The sequence below is a fragment of the Neovison vison genome, chromosome 3 (assembly GCF_020171115.1).
Source record: "Neovison vison isolate M4711 chromosome 3, ASM_NN_V1, whole genome shotgun sequence".
Lineage (NCBI taxonomy): Eukaryota > Metazoa > Chordata > Mammalia > Carnivora > Mustelidae > Neogale > Neogale vison.
This window is the reverse complement of record NC_058093.1, coordinates 51,106,899-51,125,142: the sequence shown is the minus strand read 5'-3', so window position 1 is coordinate 51,125,142 and position 18,244 is coordinate 51,106,899. Positions and strand designations below refer to the sequence as shown.

Genomic DNA, 18,244 nt, shown 5'->3' with positions numbered 1-18,244 from the left:
GCTAGATTTGGCATATGAATTGTAGTATTCCCGTCCTGATTTAGAGCCTTAGCATCTTTTTTATATTTATGCAAATTTGCCCAAATCCTTAGTTATTAAGGCACTGAAATGAAGACATTGGGTAAGTTTTATAGACCATTTAAAAGTATTCATTTGTGGATTGCTGGAATTAATGTTTCAGTATAATTGTTACTTTTAGAGGCCCCCATTTCCCTAATAACTGAATGTTTCAGGAAAAAACTCTGTTAATTTTATGCCTTTATGTTTAGGTAAATGTGTAGGATTCATACAAGAAAATTTATTCTGAAATTGTAAAATTTAACCTCAGTAGTGAACACTTAAATAATGAAAATATTGCTTTTCTAAGTGAAGCAAATATTTACTTAAATTATAAAATGTTTGAATTTCCCTCTAGTTTCACTCCCAAAAAAGAAGAGGAGGAAAGCCAACCAGCAAAGAAAACCTATACCTGGAATACAAAGGAAGAGGCAAAGCAAGCATTTAAAGAATTATTGAAAGAAAAGGTATTAAAGATTTTTTATATGACATAATAATTATCTAATAAAGTTACTATTTAATGCAGTCAGTACCTTGATGCCCTTATTGAAAATAGTAATTTCATAAACTGTCGTAACCAAAAATGAACTAAATTTCCCTTTTTTGAAGAATATTTTTATGAAACTGATTTTCACCAAAAAAACTCTTGTGTACAAAAAGAAATTTTTGTGTACAGCATACTATACAGTACATTCTACCTCTGTATTGTTTTTATTCAAAAAATTATTTACCTTTTAATCAAAGGTCTTATGATAAATACTCTTGCTCTGTTAAAATGAGTTTAAGCTTTCTTTTTAGTTTATATGTATATTACCCAGGTTTGCCTTGGTTCAATAAGAAATTATTAGACCTCTTTCAAACTTGAGCAAAGGGAAGTGCTTGATGTTTGCAGTGAGTATTATACTTTATTTCCTGTTGTATGACTTTTACAATATTTGTGCAAAGTTTTAATTTTGTCATTAAATTGTTTTCAGCGGGTACCATCTAATGCTTCATGGGAACAAGCTATGAAAATGATCATTAATGATCCACGATATAGGTAACACTTAAGGTTTTTAATTTATTTTTCCAACCCTAGCATGTTAAAAATTGTGTAAAATAGTGTAATTTTTAACTATTATTGTCTTCTCTTAGATACCAATAACAGTTGTTTTATGTCAGATATGAACCAGAAAAGCCAAAAGACATGTCATACAATTTGAGTACAGATGAAATTAGAAATTTTTTAACATAGAAATTATTTTCTATAATTGTTTCTTAATTTTTAATATCTTACTGAAATTTTCATATTTAGTGAATGAAATCCATTTTTTTTCAAAGCATTGACATTTGATCGTCCTACCTTCATTTACTCTTACATGGTATTTTTTCAATTTAGTGCTTTAGCAAAGTTGAGCGAAAAAAAGCAAGCCTTCAATGCTTATAAAGTCCAGACAGAAAAAGAAGAAAAAGAAGAAGCAAGGTCAAAATACAAAGAGGCTAAAGAATCCTTTCAACGTTTTCTTGAGAATCATGAGAAAATGACTTCCACAACCAGATACAAGTAAGATTTTTAGTAATGCATGATATATGTTTACTGCACTGTTTCTGTGTCATTTTTGTCAAGTGTAGTAACTGATCCAATATGGATGCTCATTAAAGCTAAGTAACTATGAGTTGGGGCAGTTTCGTAAGGGACAAGGTAAATCAGTGTTAAATGTGGAATTTAACTTTATAGACTTACTGAATTATTAATTAGAGACTAAAACAAAGGAGGGGTAGATTAAATGTAATAATTAAAGCCTGACTTCTTTCTGCTTAATATAAGAACTGAGGAGTGCCTGAATGGCTTCGTCGGTTAAGCGTCTGACTCTTGATCTCAGCTCAAGTCTTGCTATCAGGGCTGTGAGTTCAGGCCCTGTATTGGGCTTGACACTAGATGTGGAGCCTACTTAAAAAAAAATACATATATATATATATATACGCACACACATACACATACATGTATATTATATATAATTTGAAATTTAACATTTTTGCAGTAAGGTAAGTTCATTTTCCATATGCACTTTCTTATTTTCCTGAGTTTTCTAGAACAGCATTGGCAAAGTTTCTTCATTTCTTTAAATAGTCCAATTTTATATATTACCTAAATTTCTGGCAACTTTTTGAAGTCTGTAATTTAGTTCCATGGACAGATTGTTAGTATCTGTAGCTATCCTAAGAAATAAAATCTTGACTACAAAACATGGCTCAGTTAGAATTATCTGCTCCTTGGGTCCCCTGGATAGCTCAGTAGGTTAAGTGTCCAACTCTTGGTTTCAGTTCAGGTCATGATCTCATGGTCATGAAATGGATCCCTACATCGGGATCCTTGCTCAGCTGAGCATCTGCTTGGGATCCTCCCTCTCCCTGCCTCTCCCTTCCCCTCTCTGCCGCCTCATTCCTCTTCCTCTCACATAAATACTTTTTTTTTTAAAGATTTTATTTATTTGACAGACAACAAAAGAGGGAAATCAGTAGGGTGGGTGGGAAAGGGAGAAGTAGGCCTCTCGCTGAGCAGGGAGCCTGACGTGGGGCTCGATCCTAGGACCCCCGGATCATGACCTGACCTGAAGGCAGATGCTTAACAACTGAGCCACCCAGACGTCCTTCAAATAAATAAATCTTTAAAAAAGAAAAAATTGGGGCACCTGGGTGGCTCAGTGGGTTAAACCTCTGCCTTCAGCTCAGGTCATGATCTCAGGGTCCTGGGATCGAGCCCCACGTCGGGCTCTCTGCTCAGCAGGGAGCCTGCTTCCCTCTCTCTGCACCTACTGCTCTGCCTACTTGTGATCTCTGCCTGACAAATAAATAAATAAAATCTTAAAAAAAAAATTATCCACTCCGTCTGTAGAGAGGAATGGAGGCCTAAGCTATTTTGTTCATTTTCTATTATTTATCCAAGAGTTTTTCATGAGTATATTATACTCATGAGTTAAGAGTGTTCATCGGGTGGTTTTAAGCTTACCATAAAATTAAAATAGCTTAAAATGAATTTTTATTGAGTAATATAGAGTAACGTTTAATTTTTCTACTAGAAAAGCCGAGCAAATGTTTGGAGAGATGGAAGTCTGGAATGCAATATCGGAACGTGATCGTCTTGAAATCTATGAAGATGTTTTATTCTTCCTTTCAAAAAAAGAAAAGGTATTATTCATTCTTAGCTGTTAGTATTTATAGGTAAAACAAGATATTTCTTCATTCCGATTAGGAGTTATTTTATACCATGTCCATTTTTGTTTGCTTTATTCAGTTTATGTGGTGTAGCAGATCTCCTTATTATAAATGGATAGCTCCTGTAATAGTACTGATGTAGACACCCGAGGTGCAGATTTATCCAACTGTTACTTGAATTGTCGTTAACTGGCTATCTTCTGCCCACTTTGAAAGATACTTTTTTTTTTAACTCATTAGGTTTTTAAAATACTCAGTAATTTTGTTTGTAATGCATTTATGTAAGTTTTCTATAGAAAAATGTCAGTAATATATAATTGTTACCACTAAAAGGTGCTTGCAGGATAGTGTTATAAAACACCTCACATACATTTTATTATGCAGTAAATTATGGGTTACTCATTCTTCAGATACATAGAAATGTAAGTATTAACAGAAATTTGAACATAACTGAAAGTGGTTGAAGACTGTGGAATTTGCCTATTGTGTGACTTGCTGATAGTAACTTTAGTTTTCGACTACTTTCTATAATGCATAGTTACAGGAAGAGAGATTTATGGAGTTGTTGGGGAGATGCGGTTTCCAGATTCCAACTTCTTAAAGAGAGGGAAAAAAAATTGAAGGTAGGCAGTTACCAGGTTAAGAAGTTTGACAGGATCATTGAAAAATTAGTGTTTATTTTTAAAAAGTTAATTTAAAATAAATTGGGTAACATGAAATTTGGGCATCATTTAGAATGTAAAGAAACTCACTGATTGCAGTTCAAATACCATACTTTCTTTGAACCTCAAATGTGTATTCATTCTTTTGATTTAGGAGCAAGCAAAGCAGTTACGGAAGAGAAATTGGGAAGCCTTAAAAAACATACTTGACAACATGGCTAATGTAACATACTCTACTACCTGGTCTGAAGCCCAGCAGTATCTGATGGATAATCCAACTTTTGCAGAAGATGAGGAATTGCAGAGTAAGAATATAAAGACTAATAAGGAGAAAGTTTTTTTAGAAGTCCAATAACAAAAATTATTTCTTTTATTATTAGATGACTAACTGAATTTTACACAATTCTTTTTTGTTGATTCCCACCGCCTTTTTTTTTTTTTTAAGGTTGGTGAGGGTCAGAGGGAAGGGGAAAGAAAGATTTTTTTTTTTTTTTTTAAAGAGAGATCACAAGTAGGTGGAGAGGCAGTCAGAGAGAGGGGGAAGCAGGCTTCCCGCTGAGCAGGGAACCCAAAGCGGGGCTCAATCCCAAGACCCTGGGATCATGACCTGAGCGGAAGGCAGAGGCTTAACCCACTGATCCACCCAGGCGTCCTGGAAAGAAAGATCTTGAGCAGACTGTCATACCTAGCCTGATGCAGGGCTCAGTCTCCCATTGCTCATCTTGAACTGAGCCAGAATCAAGAGTCAGAGGCACTTACCCATCTGAGCCACCAGGAACCCCTTATTTGTCCATTACTTATACGGGGTTTTGTTGGTTTCCAAGTAAAGTATGATTGAGTTTCATTATTCAAGTAGAAAATACTAACTTTATCAAATATTAAAATATCTGGTATGTTTGTCATAGATCAAGTCTGAATTGTTTTTTGCTATTTTAGTGTAATTTAGTTTGAACTAGATTAATTACCACAGTTTTATTCAGACTGTCTCCTTGAGGTAATGGCTTTAGAGATTTGCAAACACCAAAAATTGTATTAGCATTATCCTGCTTTAAGCTTACTCCAGGTTCTTGTTCTGACTTACTAGTTGCTTTTTAAATTACAGCTTTGTGAATTACCCCTCTGAATACTGTGCGTCATTCAGTGGGTGTTAGTAGGGCCTAAAATTCTATCCTGTGAAAAGCTCCTTGGGTGGTTGTAATGTTGCTGACAAATTTTATAGTAACATCTTTATTTTCCTTAACTGTGTCTTGTGCATGGTCTTTATTTCACCCTCGAATTCAAGGTATCTTGTAATGAGGTTGTTCGAATTTTTTAAAACATTTCCTATTTAGGGGCACCTGGGTGGCTCAGCAGGTTGAGCCTCTGCCTTCGGCTCAGGTTGTGAACTCGGGTCCTGGGATCAAGCCCCGCATTACGCTCTCTGCTCAGCAGGGAGCCTGCTTCCCACCCACCCACCCACCACCACCCCCAGCTGCCTCTGCCTACTTGTGATTGCTCTCTGTCAAATAAATAAATAAAATCTGAAAAAAAAATTAAAAATACAAAAATAAGCATTTCCTATTTAGATGATTATGAGTCATTTTGAGTTTAATTACAAGTGAATTTGAATTTAATTACAGGTGAATTTGAAATTTATAGAAAGTTAATGTAAATAAACTGCTTTTTTTACTGATACTGGACATTTTAATTTTTTTCTTAACTGGGAAAATCTCTAGACATGGATAAAGAAGATGCTTTAATTTGCTTTGAAGAACACATCCGAGCTTTAGAAAAGGAAGAAGAAGAAGAAAAGCAGAAGAGTTTGCTGAGAGAAAGGAGACGACAGCGTAAAAATAGAGAATCTTTTCAGGTAATTAAAAAAAATCTCTTTTCTATCTTAATATCATACTATGGTTAGTGAGTTTCAATAGTGATTGGAACAATGTTGAGACTCCCTCATCCCAGATCATTAACTTGGGCTTTGTGGAGGATCCATATACATTTAACTCAAGGAAAACAGCCATTTCAGGCCAGGGAAACATAAAAGGCTGTAGAAAATTTGATATTTAAGGTGAGCACTGATAAATCGATTAAGGTTTCACTTGGGAAAGAGGATAGCATGAGAGAAGACTGAAAAAATATGTGTGATGAATCATTAATATTTGTTGACTTTTAGTGTCTGGAGAATAGTAGGGAATGATACGGGGTATATAGTTTGGGGATGGGCCATAGTTCTTAAATGCTGTACATAGAAGTTGAAATTGTATATTCTTTATGTAGGCCAGTGGCTCATTTTCATCTCCAGTTCCTTAACCTCTGTTTAATAGAGAATGTCATGGGGCACCTGGGTGGCTCAGTGGGTTAAAGCCTCTGCCTTCAGCTCAGGTCATGATCCCAGGGTCCTGGGATTGAGCCCCCACATCGGGCTCTCTGCTCAGCAGGGAGCCTGCTTCCCCCTCTCCCTCTACCTGCCTCTCTTCCTACTTGTGATCTCTGTCAAATAAATTAAATCTTTAAAAAAAAAAAAAAAAAAGAAATAGAGAATGTCATGGAGTAATGAGTTTTTGCATTTCATATTTCACCAGATTGCTCGTTTCAATAATATATTAATAGCAGTTAGCATTGTTTACACCGCTATACATTTTAAATTGATATTCACTTAAATTTTTATCACAGCCTTCTAAGAGTTGTTACTATGTTTGTTATATCCATTTATATAAAATAAGGAAATGGACTCGAGAGGCAAAATGACTTACCCAGATTCAGTGACCAAGTAGTGGAGCCAGAATTTAAATCTATACAGTCTTTTTTTTTTTTTTTCTTTAAGATTTTATTTACTTGAGAGAGAGAGAGAGAACATGAGCAGGAAGAGCGGGAGAGGGAGAAGCAGGCTACCTGCTGAGCAGGGAGTCCCCACATAGTAATGGATCCCAGGACCTAAAGTCATGATCCAAGCCAAAGGCCAATGAGTAACCAGCTGAGCCACCTAGGATCTATTCCACTAACACTGTATTAAGATAAATGGTAAATACAGTGACTTAGATTTATTTCTCCTTTAATGATAACAGTTCTTTGGCATCAGATAAGGCACATTGCCACTCCCTGAGGCAGGAGTACTCAAAACTTAATGTGCATCTAAATCATCCTGAGGACTTTTTTTTTTTAACGTAATCTCTGTGCCCAATGTGGGGCCCAGACTCAACCCCAAGATTAAGGTTCACATGCTCTACCAACTGAACCAGCCAGGCATCCCACCTAGAGGCCTTTTAAATAAACTCGTACTATCATGCCAAAGGTCACTAAACCATCTTAAATGCCATAGCCAAAAGCATTCCTTCACAGTCCTCTTTCCATGAAACCTTAACATTTCTTACTCTTAGGGGTTCTTTTATTGTAGTGGTTTCCTGTAGGGTCATTCCAAGAATTCTTAAAACCACAGATTTCTGGAGCATCACCCCTAGAATTTGATTCAGTACGTCTAGGGTAGGTTCTGAAAATTTACATTTCTAGGAAGCTCCTAGGTGATAGTGATGCTTCTGTCTTTGAGGATTGCCCTAGGCTATTAGCCTTTTATTTATAATTAGGAGTTTGTTGTTCACATTATCACATTTCATCTTGGAAGAACTTGAAAGAATAGTTCTGTTTTTTTAAAGCCAATGATGTAGAAATTTTACTCCATACTTAGCTGCTGAAAATTTAGTTACATGACTACAATTAGATATAAAGGAGCCTGGAAAACCTACATTTTATTTTAACTGAACAATCTTGTGCCTGAGAAGAAGGGAAGAACATATTTTACATATTTTTAGGTTTTTTAATACTGTTCTACAACCATTAAGGGGTCTACCTTGTGAAGGTTTTGCAGTGGTTTAAAATAAGGAGACCTTATACGATAAAATAATAATACAATAAAAATAAGGTAATCTGGGCCACAGAAAGTAGAATATATTATGTCAGTGCTGGAACTGGAAGAGAAATCCTGAGGTAAAGTCCACATGGGTCGTTTAGTCAAGCCTAAGTTACGGCTATGTTTCTGATTACTGTTACTAAAACTGGTATCAGCATGTTACTTTGTTTTTGCATTCAAGAATGTTTGAAGAGAAGTGGAGTGCAGTGATACATGTATGGTTTTATTCAAGACATTGATATGCCTCATATAGGGTTTTAGTATTTTTAATTTTAGTAATCTTTAATTTTACCCAGTATATCCAAAATACTATTTTAATATGGAATTGGTATTTTTTAAAGAGGTTTTTTTTTGTTTTTGTTTTTGTTTTTTGTAATCTTCGAAATCATCATGTGTTATATACTAATGACATATCTCAGTTCAGACAAGCCACATCTTATGCACTTAGAAGCTGCATTTGACCTGTGTCTACCATATTGAACAGTGCAGGCATAGAAATTTCACAAGCAGAATTTTGGACCATATTTCTTTAGAGACATTTGTTTATAGAAATAAACACCCTATGAATTTGGGGAAGTAGGAAGTGTGACACTGTTGAATACTAAAGTCTCAATATGTTGTCCTGAAAAATCAAATACTAAAAATGGATAAAGAACAGAAATTGTAATAAGCATATAAAGATTTAGATTTAGGGTATAAAATTAACATGGAAGAAAGGAAATAGGTTTTATTTATTTATTTTTTGTTAGCTTTTATTTATTAACAACAGTCGGGAAAGGCAGAAGGAAAAGCAAACTGAGCAGGGAGTCTGATGCACTGCTTAATCCAGGATCCTGAAATATGACCTGAGCCAAAGACAGGTGCTTAACTGACTGAGCCACACAGGCACCCTAGGAAATAGGTTATTAAGTCAAATATGAGGTTGAGTCTTGGTTCTTCAAACTGCTCTATGTATCACTTCAGTAAAATATATCCTCTTAGAGGCCCACATTTATTAATTTAAAAAAAAACAGAAAACAAAGAAAAAGCCAGAACATATTGGGTACTGTGTCTAAAAACAAAAAGTATATTTTACAGGAAACATGTAAACACATTCCTTAACCTTATTATCAGAGATGACACCTAATGTTTTTAATTAACTTGTACCTTTGTATATATTCTTTTAAATTGAAATAATGTAGTTTTTCAAAGATCCTTTTCTCTAAAGTGCAGAAGAGGTTTTTGCCTAAAAGGAGATTTTACTTTAATTAAAGAGCAAGTATTCTTTGTACCTTGAACCTATTTGGGATCCATTGGTGCAAGAGTGTCAAATACTTCTTTTTTTAAATGTGTTTTGATGTTACACTAATATTCCAATGTCCTTAAAAATGCCTTTTCATTAAAATGGATTTTTATTATTGTTGGGTTTTCCCTCCCCAGATATTTTTAGACGAACTGCACGAACATGGACAACTACATTCTATGTCGTCTTGGATGGAATTGTATCCAACTATTAGTTCCGACATTAGATTTACTAATATGCTTGGTCAACCGGGTGAGATTCTTTTCTTCCCAATTTATAGTTATGATAGTAGTTGGGATGGGCCAGAGAGGCAGATGGTTGTGTTGGGGAATGGAAGGGTGCTTTATTTTGTTTTATAAACAAAAAGTAATTGCAGCTCTTTGGTTAGAGCTAGCTTTTGACTTCTTTAGTTTTTTCATTAGGATCAACTGCACTTGACCTTTTCAAGTTTTATGTTGAGGATCTTAAAGCACGTTATCATGATGAGAAGAAAATAATAAAAGACATTCTAAAGGTAAACACTACACTTACTATTTATTGTTAATCTGTAGTATATTTTAATTATAGATGTTGATACTGTGTTTCTTGGATTTATGTATTATTAGTGTTGACAAGATTTCTCTTTCCTAGGATAAAGGATTTGTAGTCGAAGTTAATACTACTTTTGAAGACTTTGTGGCCATAATCAGTTCAACTAAAAGGTCAACCACATTAGATGCCGGAAATATTAAGTTGGCTTTCAACAGTGTAAGTTATCTTTACTATGAAAAACAACTAGCTTTACATTTGTACTAAATGACTACTTTAGTACAGCTTTTAATATATTCAGCTAAAAGTACTTCAGCTGTAGGCTACTGAAATGAGGGCATGTGACTAGGATTTTACTGAGTAGTAAAGTAAAAGAAAATAATTATTTAGATAATTGGCTAATGATGAAGTTTTCTTTGCTCAAATTAACTGGTGTCATAAATTGGCTCATTACTTATAAATGATGGGAGAGTGCTTAAATTAAGAATTAATTACTTCAATTGTACTATTATAACTGATTAAATATGATTTTCTAAAAGTTACTAGAAAAGGCAGAAGCCCGTGAACGCGAACGAGAAAAAGAGGAGGCTCGGAAAATGAAACGAAAAGAATCTGCATTTAAGAGTATGTTGAAACAAGCTACTCCTCCAATAGAATTGGATGCTGTCTGGGAAGATGTATGTATGACTATAAATTCTTTCTAATAATCTGTTTGCTTTACGATTGAAGACAATATCGTTAATTCCCTTCCCATTTTATAGCCACAAAAAGAAGCTGAATTATTTGTAGGGTAGAAATTAAATATACTGAGAATATAAATTCAGTTCTGACCCTGCATTTAGGAATATTTATTGAAAATGGTTTGGACTTAAGAGGAAAATAAATTTAACAAACTTTGAGGGGTTGGAGCTGTCATCATTTCCTCTTGCTGTTGTGATTCTTGTTAGTCATATGGGTATACTTTTCTTGGTATTCATGTACTCTTACTGAATTTTTCAGATCCGGGAGAGATTTGTAAAAGAGCCAGCATTTGAGGACATAACTCTAGAGTCGGAAAGAAAACGAATATTTAAAGATTTTATGCATGTGCTTGAGGTAATATTAGTATTCTTTTAATTAGCTCCACTGTTGCAAAATAAGCAAAACTATAAACAAAAAGTGAATTTAGATTGATCAGAGTATCTTGCTTAACTTATTCTGCTTCAGATGCCATTATCTGGGATGGTTAAGAAAATGATTTTTCTATAGAACCTGCCTTTAAGTAAAATAAATAGCTTGCATGTAAAAATAAAGATGTGTTTGTAGAGACAGTTCATATTTATTTCACGTCTTTGCAGTGTTTTAGAATTGAGTTCTGTAATTACTGGTAAACCTAAAGAAAAGTAAACAACTTGTTAAGCACACATTTCAAATACTACACTGTCAGATGTGTTCAGTGCACAAGGAGGTCTGGAAGAGAATATAATAAGTAGTAAGTTTTTGTTAAAATAACTAAAGATAAAATTGTAAGAAGTTACTCCATTAGCTGAATAAGGGTGTTTTGATGAAGATTTTAGGTGGCTACTTGTATATAGTAAATATGCTAAGTAGACTAGTAATTACTAAATAAAAGCATTTGGTGTTTATATGGGGCCAGGCATTGTTCTAATAATTTTACAAACACTGCATATATGAACTTAGTCCTCACAACAACCCTGTGAAGTTACAGATGAGCAAACTGAAATAAAGAGAAGTAATTTATAGGGAAAGGATTCCAGTCAAGGCTGTTTTACTCCAGGGTCAGTGCTTTTAGAAAGTAAAATGCTACCCTGCCAGTTTTGGACATAGGGATACTTTACAACACACTGAAAGCTGGCATATATTTAATATTAGAATGTTGGCTTCTTATGGTCATTGGTCACTGCAGGTCACTTAATTTTCTGTTCACTCTTCCATTGGGTTTCTTGTTCTTAATGAATTTCAGTGTTGACAACAGTTTGCCCAGTTAACATGTATCCACATGCACCTTTAATAATCTAGCTGCCTCTAGATCTAGTCCTGTTGGCCTCTAAGTCTTTTCAAAGTGTGTGTTTGTGAGCAGCAGCATCTCCTACATTACCTGGGAGCTTTTTAATAATTCAGAAACTCATGCCCCATTGGTAGAAATCCTGCATCAGAATCATCATTTCAACAAGATTCTCAAGCACTAGAATACAATGTACATTTAATTTTGAGAAGCTCTACTCTAGCTAGTATCTTAACATTTTCCCCCAGTTCATAATCATCAAGATTCTCTGGTGACCTGTGCTGGGAGTAAAGTGGTGAGGTCATAAATGGAGTTTAAGATTGTAGTATAGGGAAGGGCCAATTACACTGGAATAAGTTTTTGGCCCCTAGTAGCTGAGTCTTGGCGTTAGAAAAGGAGAAAGAATTTAGCATTCAGTGACATAGAGTAAAAGGAGCTTCCCTGCTGAGTCAGATGTTTTATTTCCATTTGTAAACCAGAGAAGAATTATTTTCAAACCCATAGATAAGTTTGGGGGCAAGGAGCTTTTACTGCAGCATTAATAAATGAATTAAAATCCATAGAGACAACATTTCCTTTTCTGATTTCATGTGGTGTTAGAGTAAGATTATCTTAGGAGGTCTTAACATTTGACTAGGAAGAGAATGCTCTTCCTTGTGTGGAGAAAAAAGGATTAGATTTTGCTTTATTCTGAGACCAGCCTTATCTATCTTAGTTCAAGGATGGATCTGAGATAGTTCTTTTTCATGGTGTGCCAAGCCTAGCTCAGTGACCAAAGCCAGATTCATCAGAAAAACCATGTTTGAATGTAATTTTATTTCATTGGTTTTGAAAGTAGTGAGATTATGCCTTTCTGGAGTATATCACTTGTCCCTACTAAAGCATACCATTCCCATTCCTACAGGAAGTGCTTTCTTTCTTAATACTTGATTGTTTTTAGATGTCAGAATGAGTGGGTATAGAATGATTAGGGAGGAACAGAACATTTTAACTGCTAATTCTTTGCAGTTTCTAGAAGTACATCCTAAGTGTGCAAAACGAGAGTAAGGTTTTTACTCTAATAAACTTGTTTTGTGTACTGTTTAAAAATTCTTTATGATCTGCTTCTAAAGTAAACTTTTAAAATTCTTTTCCTTTTGCCTCTGTAGCATGAATGTCAACATCATCATTCAAAGAATAAGAAACATTCTAAAAAATCTAAAAAACATCACAGGAAACGTTCCCGCTCTAGATCGGTAAGGAAGTTTATTAGGGTACTATTGAGTGTATTGAAATATTTGTTAATAACATTATGAATGAAATTGCTATATGTATTCTATAGGGGTCAGATTCAGATGATGATGACAGCCATTCAAAGAAAAAAAGACAGCGATCAGAGTCTCGGTCTCCCTCAGAACACTCTTCTAGTGCTGAGTCTGGTAAGCATTTCTTTTAACTTGAATAGGATCCTTGACACTGGGGGGCGCTGTCACGTAAGGGAACTTCTTGGTCCTGATCTCTGAGATTGAACCCCTGCTCAGCAAGGAGTCTGCTTTTAAGACATTGTCTCCTTCTCCCTCTGTACCGTCCACCTCACACTCCAAAATAAAAATTCAAAGAAAAAAAAATCATTGGCACTTGGATGTCCTCAAATTCAGACTATTTTTTTTCTGTTCATGCTGCTTAGAGAGAAGTTATAAGAAGTCAAAAAAACATAAGAAGAAAAGCAAGAAGAGGAGACATAAATCTGTAAGTGAGCTTTTGTTATACTACACCTAAGTTGTTTTAGCTCTTGTTCAGTGGCAGTAGAACCCTTTTTTGCCTAGTCCTGTGTAGTCCAGGACACCTAAACTCGGGAATTATGTAGTTTGTCTTTACCATAATCTTCAATTAAAATATTCTAGTGAGCTTTGAAAATAAACACACATCAGTGTTAAGAATCCCACTCTGGCTTTTTAAAGTAATCTTAGAGAAAGATGTAAGTATGTGTGTATGTGTTGCAGCTGTGGTGAGAATCACAAGTTTAAATAGTTCTTAATTTTACATATGCATCAAGATACCCTCAGGAACTTTTTCATATTTACTACCTCTTGAATGAGATTTTTTTTTTTCTTCATGCTGCTCACTCAAATTTATACATATCTAAGAACGGACCACTTACTTGGGCAGAGACATTGCACTTTAAATCTTGCTTTTCAGGGCACCAAGATAGCTCAGTCAGTTGAGCATCCACCCCACACTTGATTTCTGCTCAGATCACGATCTCAGGATTGTGGAATTGGGTTCTGTTGCTCATCATGGAATCTGCTAAAGATTTTCTTTCTCCCTCTCTCTTTGCCCCTTCCCGTGCTCATGTGTGCTTTAAATAAATAAAATCTTTTAAAAAATAATAGTCCTGCTTTCAGTTGCAATTTTGAGGAAAGAATTTATTGTATAATAGTCAGCCTGTTAGATGACTAAGCTAATCACAGCATTCTGTATCTATATCTGAATAAACCAACAAATACTGGGTTGGCAGAAAATGTAATGTTTACATTTTAAATGTCTACATTTACATAATAGATATAATCCTATCTTGTGTGCTTTCTTCCCTAATTTACTGAAGTTCTTTTGTGATGTTACTGAATCAGAATGTCATCTTTCCAATGAATCTTGGAAATGTTATAGAATCCATAAGGTTAATAATTCAAATTTCACCATACTTAGGAACACATGCCCTATAATACACGGATGTTCTTAAATATGACCTATTATGGAGATAGTAAAAAACAATGGTATCCTTCAAAATGCTAATGATATTTTTTATTTACACAGGATTCTCCAGAGTCAGATGCTGAACGAGAGAAGGATAAAAAAGAAAAAGACCGAGAAAGTGAAAAAGATAGAACTAGACAAAGATCAGAATCAAAACACAAATCACCTAAGAAAAAGACTGGAAAGGATTCTGTAAGTATTCAGAATTATTTCATACCTGTGTTTCCAAAATACAAAAATGAATATTGTGGTTTATATCACATTTAATAGACTTTTTGCAGGTTGGCTACCATTTGAAGAAAACAATGAAAACTCAGTTTACCTCTTACACAAAATAGCTTTCTAACATACCTGCTGCAAGTGTTCTGAGTTGTCTATTTCTCAAAAATAAGTCTTCCGTGACTTTTGTTTGTGAAAGTCTTACTTTGTAAGTTGTAAGGAGTACCACTGGACATTTTCTACCAGATTTTTAAGGAATATGGGACTCAGATTGGGGATTCTCCAGATGTGCTCAGACATCAGTACTACTAAATCTAGTTTGAAAGGGTAGCATTCCAATAACTTTTAGGAGTAATCATTGTGAGGGAAGAGATAAGGGCAGAGGTATAGGAGAGGGACTACATGCCAAAATTAACATTTTAATATTAAATAACAGTAGACTTCTTAGTTTCCATCTGTGTGGGTATGTATATAAGACAGCAAAGTAACACAAGCCACCTTAGCAGGAGTAATGCCCCTAAATGGACCCATGGAGAATTTAGTTTCAACTCTAGTTCAGATAAGCCTTGGTCCTCCCTCTGGGTGTTGTGATTCCGTTGATACAGAGGTTCTTTCTAAAAGGTGCCCTGGTGACTTTGAAGCATGCCCTTGGTGAATGAAGATTTCCTGAATACTTAATAGCAGCTTAACAGTTTTCTTCTTTGTAGTCAGTTAAATGAAATCTCTGAATGGAAGGAGATAGATGAACTATTTTTTTAAGGTTGTTTTTCACAAAGAGTACTAATTTTTTAATTGTTTTTCAGCCTAAGTAATGTCTTCCTCATAAATTTTAAATGTTTATCCTTAAAAATCTTAAGTTTTTATCTTAGGATAGTATGCTCAAAGTATCTTAGAAGGCAATCAAGAATCTACAAAATTAACAAGGAATATAGTGCCTTAGGTAATGAGCACCTAGCTTTATTAAATGGAAACAAAATGTATATTCAGTGGTATAAGAGGAAGGGAAAGAAACCATGGTTTACCATTCTGCCTGATTTATATATTAATGCCAAATGAAAGTAGCACCATATAAAAGTCTTGTCCTGAATTCTGCCCTATAAAACCAGGGAGTAGTTAGCAACTCATTGGGAGGCTTTTGGGAAAGAGCAGTCCTAAACCCTGTGATGGACTTGTTTCTGTGGAAGACAATCCATATATTTTGGTTCCTTTTTCTCAAAGTTTCAATACTACTTAACCTTTTGAGTACTGACATTAAATGTAATTGTATTCAATGTCTTTTCAGGGGAATTGGGATACTTCTGGCAGTGAACTAAGTGAAGGGGAATTGGAAAAGCGCAGAAGGACCCTTTTGGAGCAACTGGATGATGATCAATAAATTATACCAAATATATGTTTACAGTATGATTTAAAGTCGAATTCAGACCAGGGACTCTATTTTAAAGTTCAATTGAAATAACACTGGGTTTTAATTATATCACAGGAAAAAAAAAGTGCATTTAAGTATTGTTATTGTGGACTTTATAAAAAGCAAAGGAAATTGAAAATAACTTTTGATTCTGTATCAAGAATCATATTTTCATACGGTCATAACTGTCTTTCTGTGACCCTTTCATAGGGCACTGCAGGATGGATTAAAGGTGGCAATTTACTGATAACTGCAGATGTCTCTACTTTGTTCTGAACTCTGAGTCATGAGGCGATTTGATTTACTTTATAGAAGTTGGATTTTGAAGATATAATGAAAATTTTTTTGATACTTAGTAGTACAAAAAAAGCACCAGCAACTGACAAAACTGCTTTTTTGTGCACTACCCAACTGGTTAAAGCTGATATGATCTTTTATGGTGAACGAAGAAATAGGTGTTCTTAATGGAAACCTGGTAGACCCTTAACAATAGTGGTGCTAATGAGCGCTACTATAATAAAGCCACCGTTATTTTTTATGAAACATCTGAACATTTTAAAAAAAGGCTACTGTGAGGGCATTATTTTGAGGTGATGTTTAAAAAGTTAACATCAAATTGTAAATTAGTTTAAATATATTGCCTTAAGGACCTACTAAAGAATGTGCCACCATACTTTAAGTGATAGTTGCAATATCCTTGTCTGAAACAAAAATCAATGTTGACTTAAACATTTTCTTTAACAGTTGTCTTTTTTTTTTTTTTTAATCCGATCTTTTCTCTTACTTTTTTTCATTGAGGAAGTCTTTTACCTTCCCTATTCACTGAGAAGTATTGACTTCGTGGTACACATTCTAAAGCATTTCTGATTTGAATATTTTTGTACATTTTTATCAATTATTAAACCTTCTCTTCTAGCGTGTACTAGTATTTATTTCTACTTAAACTACTCAGCTATAAAAAAAAGTTGTATGATCATTTAAAGATACTAAATCCTTGAAATTTTGCTTCATCTTACCCACATAGCTAGGTTCCTTTCCTTTTTAATATTTAAGAATATTATAAATCAGTACATTTGAGGCCCCTGTAATTTTTTTTTTGATCTACAAATTTCCTATAGAAAACTTTAGAGAGGCAATGGTTTGAAGCTAGAATACTCTTTACATGCTAACTTTTGAAGGTTGGTAATGTAATTTATACTATTTTCCTTCAGTGCAGGAGATTTTTTTAATAAGTAAATTTTAGCACATAGTCTTTGGCATTAGATATTTTTTTATTTTGGACACTTCGAGCGATCCTATTTCAAATTGGAATTTAGAAGAACAAAAATTAATTCATTTTTTTTTTTTCCTTCACCATTCTAATGAATTTGAGAAGTTCAAATGACCAGGACTGCTTTTTCCCATCCCTGCATACTTTTGCAATTAAATCTAGCATCCACTGTTGAAAGCCTCAAAAAAGGGTGGGGGTAGGGGGTTATTTCTAAACTTTTCTCTGCCAAGTCATTTTTCTGCTGTGAAAACGGACATGACTGTGGAAAATGAGAATCACTATCCTTAGAAGATGTGAAGTAATCAAGTTGCTTGCTTAAGGTTAGTCTCTTATTGTATATTAGAACCAAAAAATATAACAACTTTGGCAATCAGGAGTTGCCTAGATTTAATTTTCAGAGGTCTCATAATGAGTTAATATTGCTAATCATGTCAGACACTTGACATGGAAGTCAGTGGCAAAATCTTCAAAATGCATATGATACTGGCAGAAATACTAGTGGTGTTTCATAAGAAAATTTAATTTAGAATCTGTAAAATTTTGTTTTAATTCCATGAATGATGACTTTTTTTAAGTGCAACTTTAAAGTTTTAATTTTTCTATTTAAATAAAAAGTTATTGATATGTTTTAGCATGTCCTCAAAATAGATTTCTGTATTTCTTAGAGATACTGTCTTATCACCTCAGATTCCTACAATACAAATTCAAGTTTCTCTCTAGTTCACCCATGAAAATTATCTGACCTAAAAATAAAACTATTGAATAAATGGCTACTCAAAATATAACGACATTATTATAAAAGATGTAATTGATGTGACTGTAATCCTTGTCTACCTTTAATGATCCCATCAAATGGGATTTAGTTACCAAAAGGTACTGTACAGTCTGAAGTCACAGGTGATGGGAAGATTAGGTTTCTAAATTTTCAGTTTGGTAAAAGCTGAAATGTCTTAGAACATTGGTTCTGTTAAACAGATGTTCAAAAAGGGGTTTGAACAAATG

General features: G+C 34.3%; 1 protein-coding gene across 8 annotated transcripts in view; it reads left to right on the top strand.

Annotated features, from left to right (window-relative positions):
• PRPF40A (pre-mRNA processing factor 40 homolog A) overlaps positions 1-18,013 on the top strand; it is a 56,746-nt gene extending 38,733 nt beyond the window's left edge. For 4 of the 8 annotated variants that reach the window (XM_044242081.1, XM_044242077.1, XM_044242075.1 and 1 more), the window contains 16 exons: positions 416-524; positions 1,032-1,096; positions 1,436-1,600; positions 3,117-3,225; positions 4,069-4,219; positions 5,630-5,763; positions 9,220-9,334; positions 9,505-9,596; positions 9,713-9,829; positions 10,150-10,287; positions 10,610-10,705; positions 12,764-12,850; positions 12,937-13,033; positions 13,282-13,343; positions 14,409-14,540; positions 15,850-18,013. In XM_044242081.1, the coding sequence (XP_044098016.1) occupies positions 416-524; positions 1,032-1,096; positions 1,436-1,600; positions 3,117-3,225; positions 4,069-4,219; positions 5,630-5,763; positions 9,220-9,334; positions 9,505-9,596; positions 9,713-9,829; positions 10,150-10,287; positions 10,610-10,705; positions 12,764-12,850; positions 12,937-13,033; positions 13,282-13,343; positions 14,409-14,540; positions 15,850-15,942 (1,762 nt within the window). In that variant the 3' untranslated portion in view covers positions 15,943-18,013. Of the gene's footprint in view, positions 1-415; positions 525-1,031; positions 1,097-1,435; positions 1,601-3,116; positions 3,226-4,068; positions 4,220-5,629; positions 5,764-9,219; positions 9,335-9,492; positions 9,597-9,712; positions 9,830-10,149; positions 10,288-10,609; positions 10,706-12,763; positions 12,851-12,936; positions 13,034-13,281; positions 13,344-14,408; positions 14,541-15,849 lie in introns of all 8 variants that reach the window. The other 4 variants (XM_044242080.1, XM_044242078.1, XM_044242076.1 and 1 more) reach the window with 1 other exon arrangement.
• The last annotated feature ends 231 nt before the right edge of the window (positions 18,014-18,244 follow it).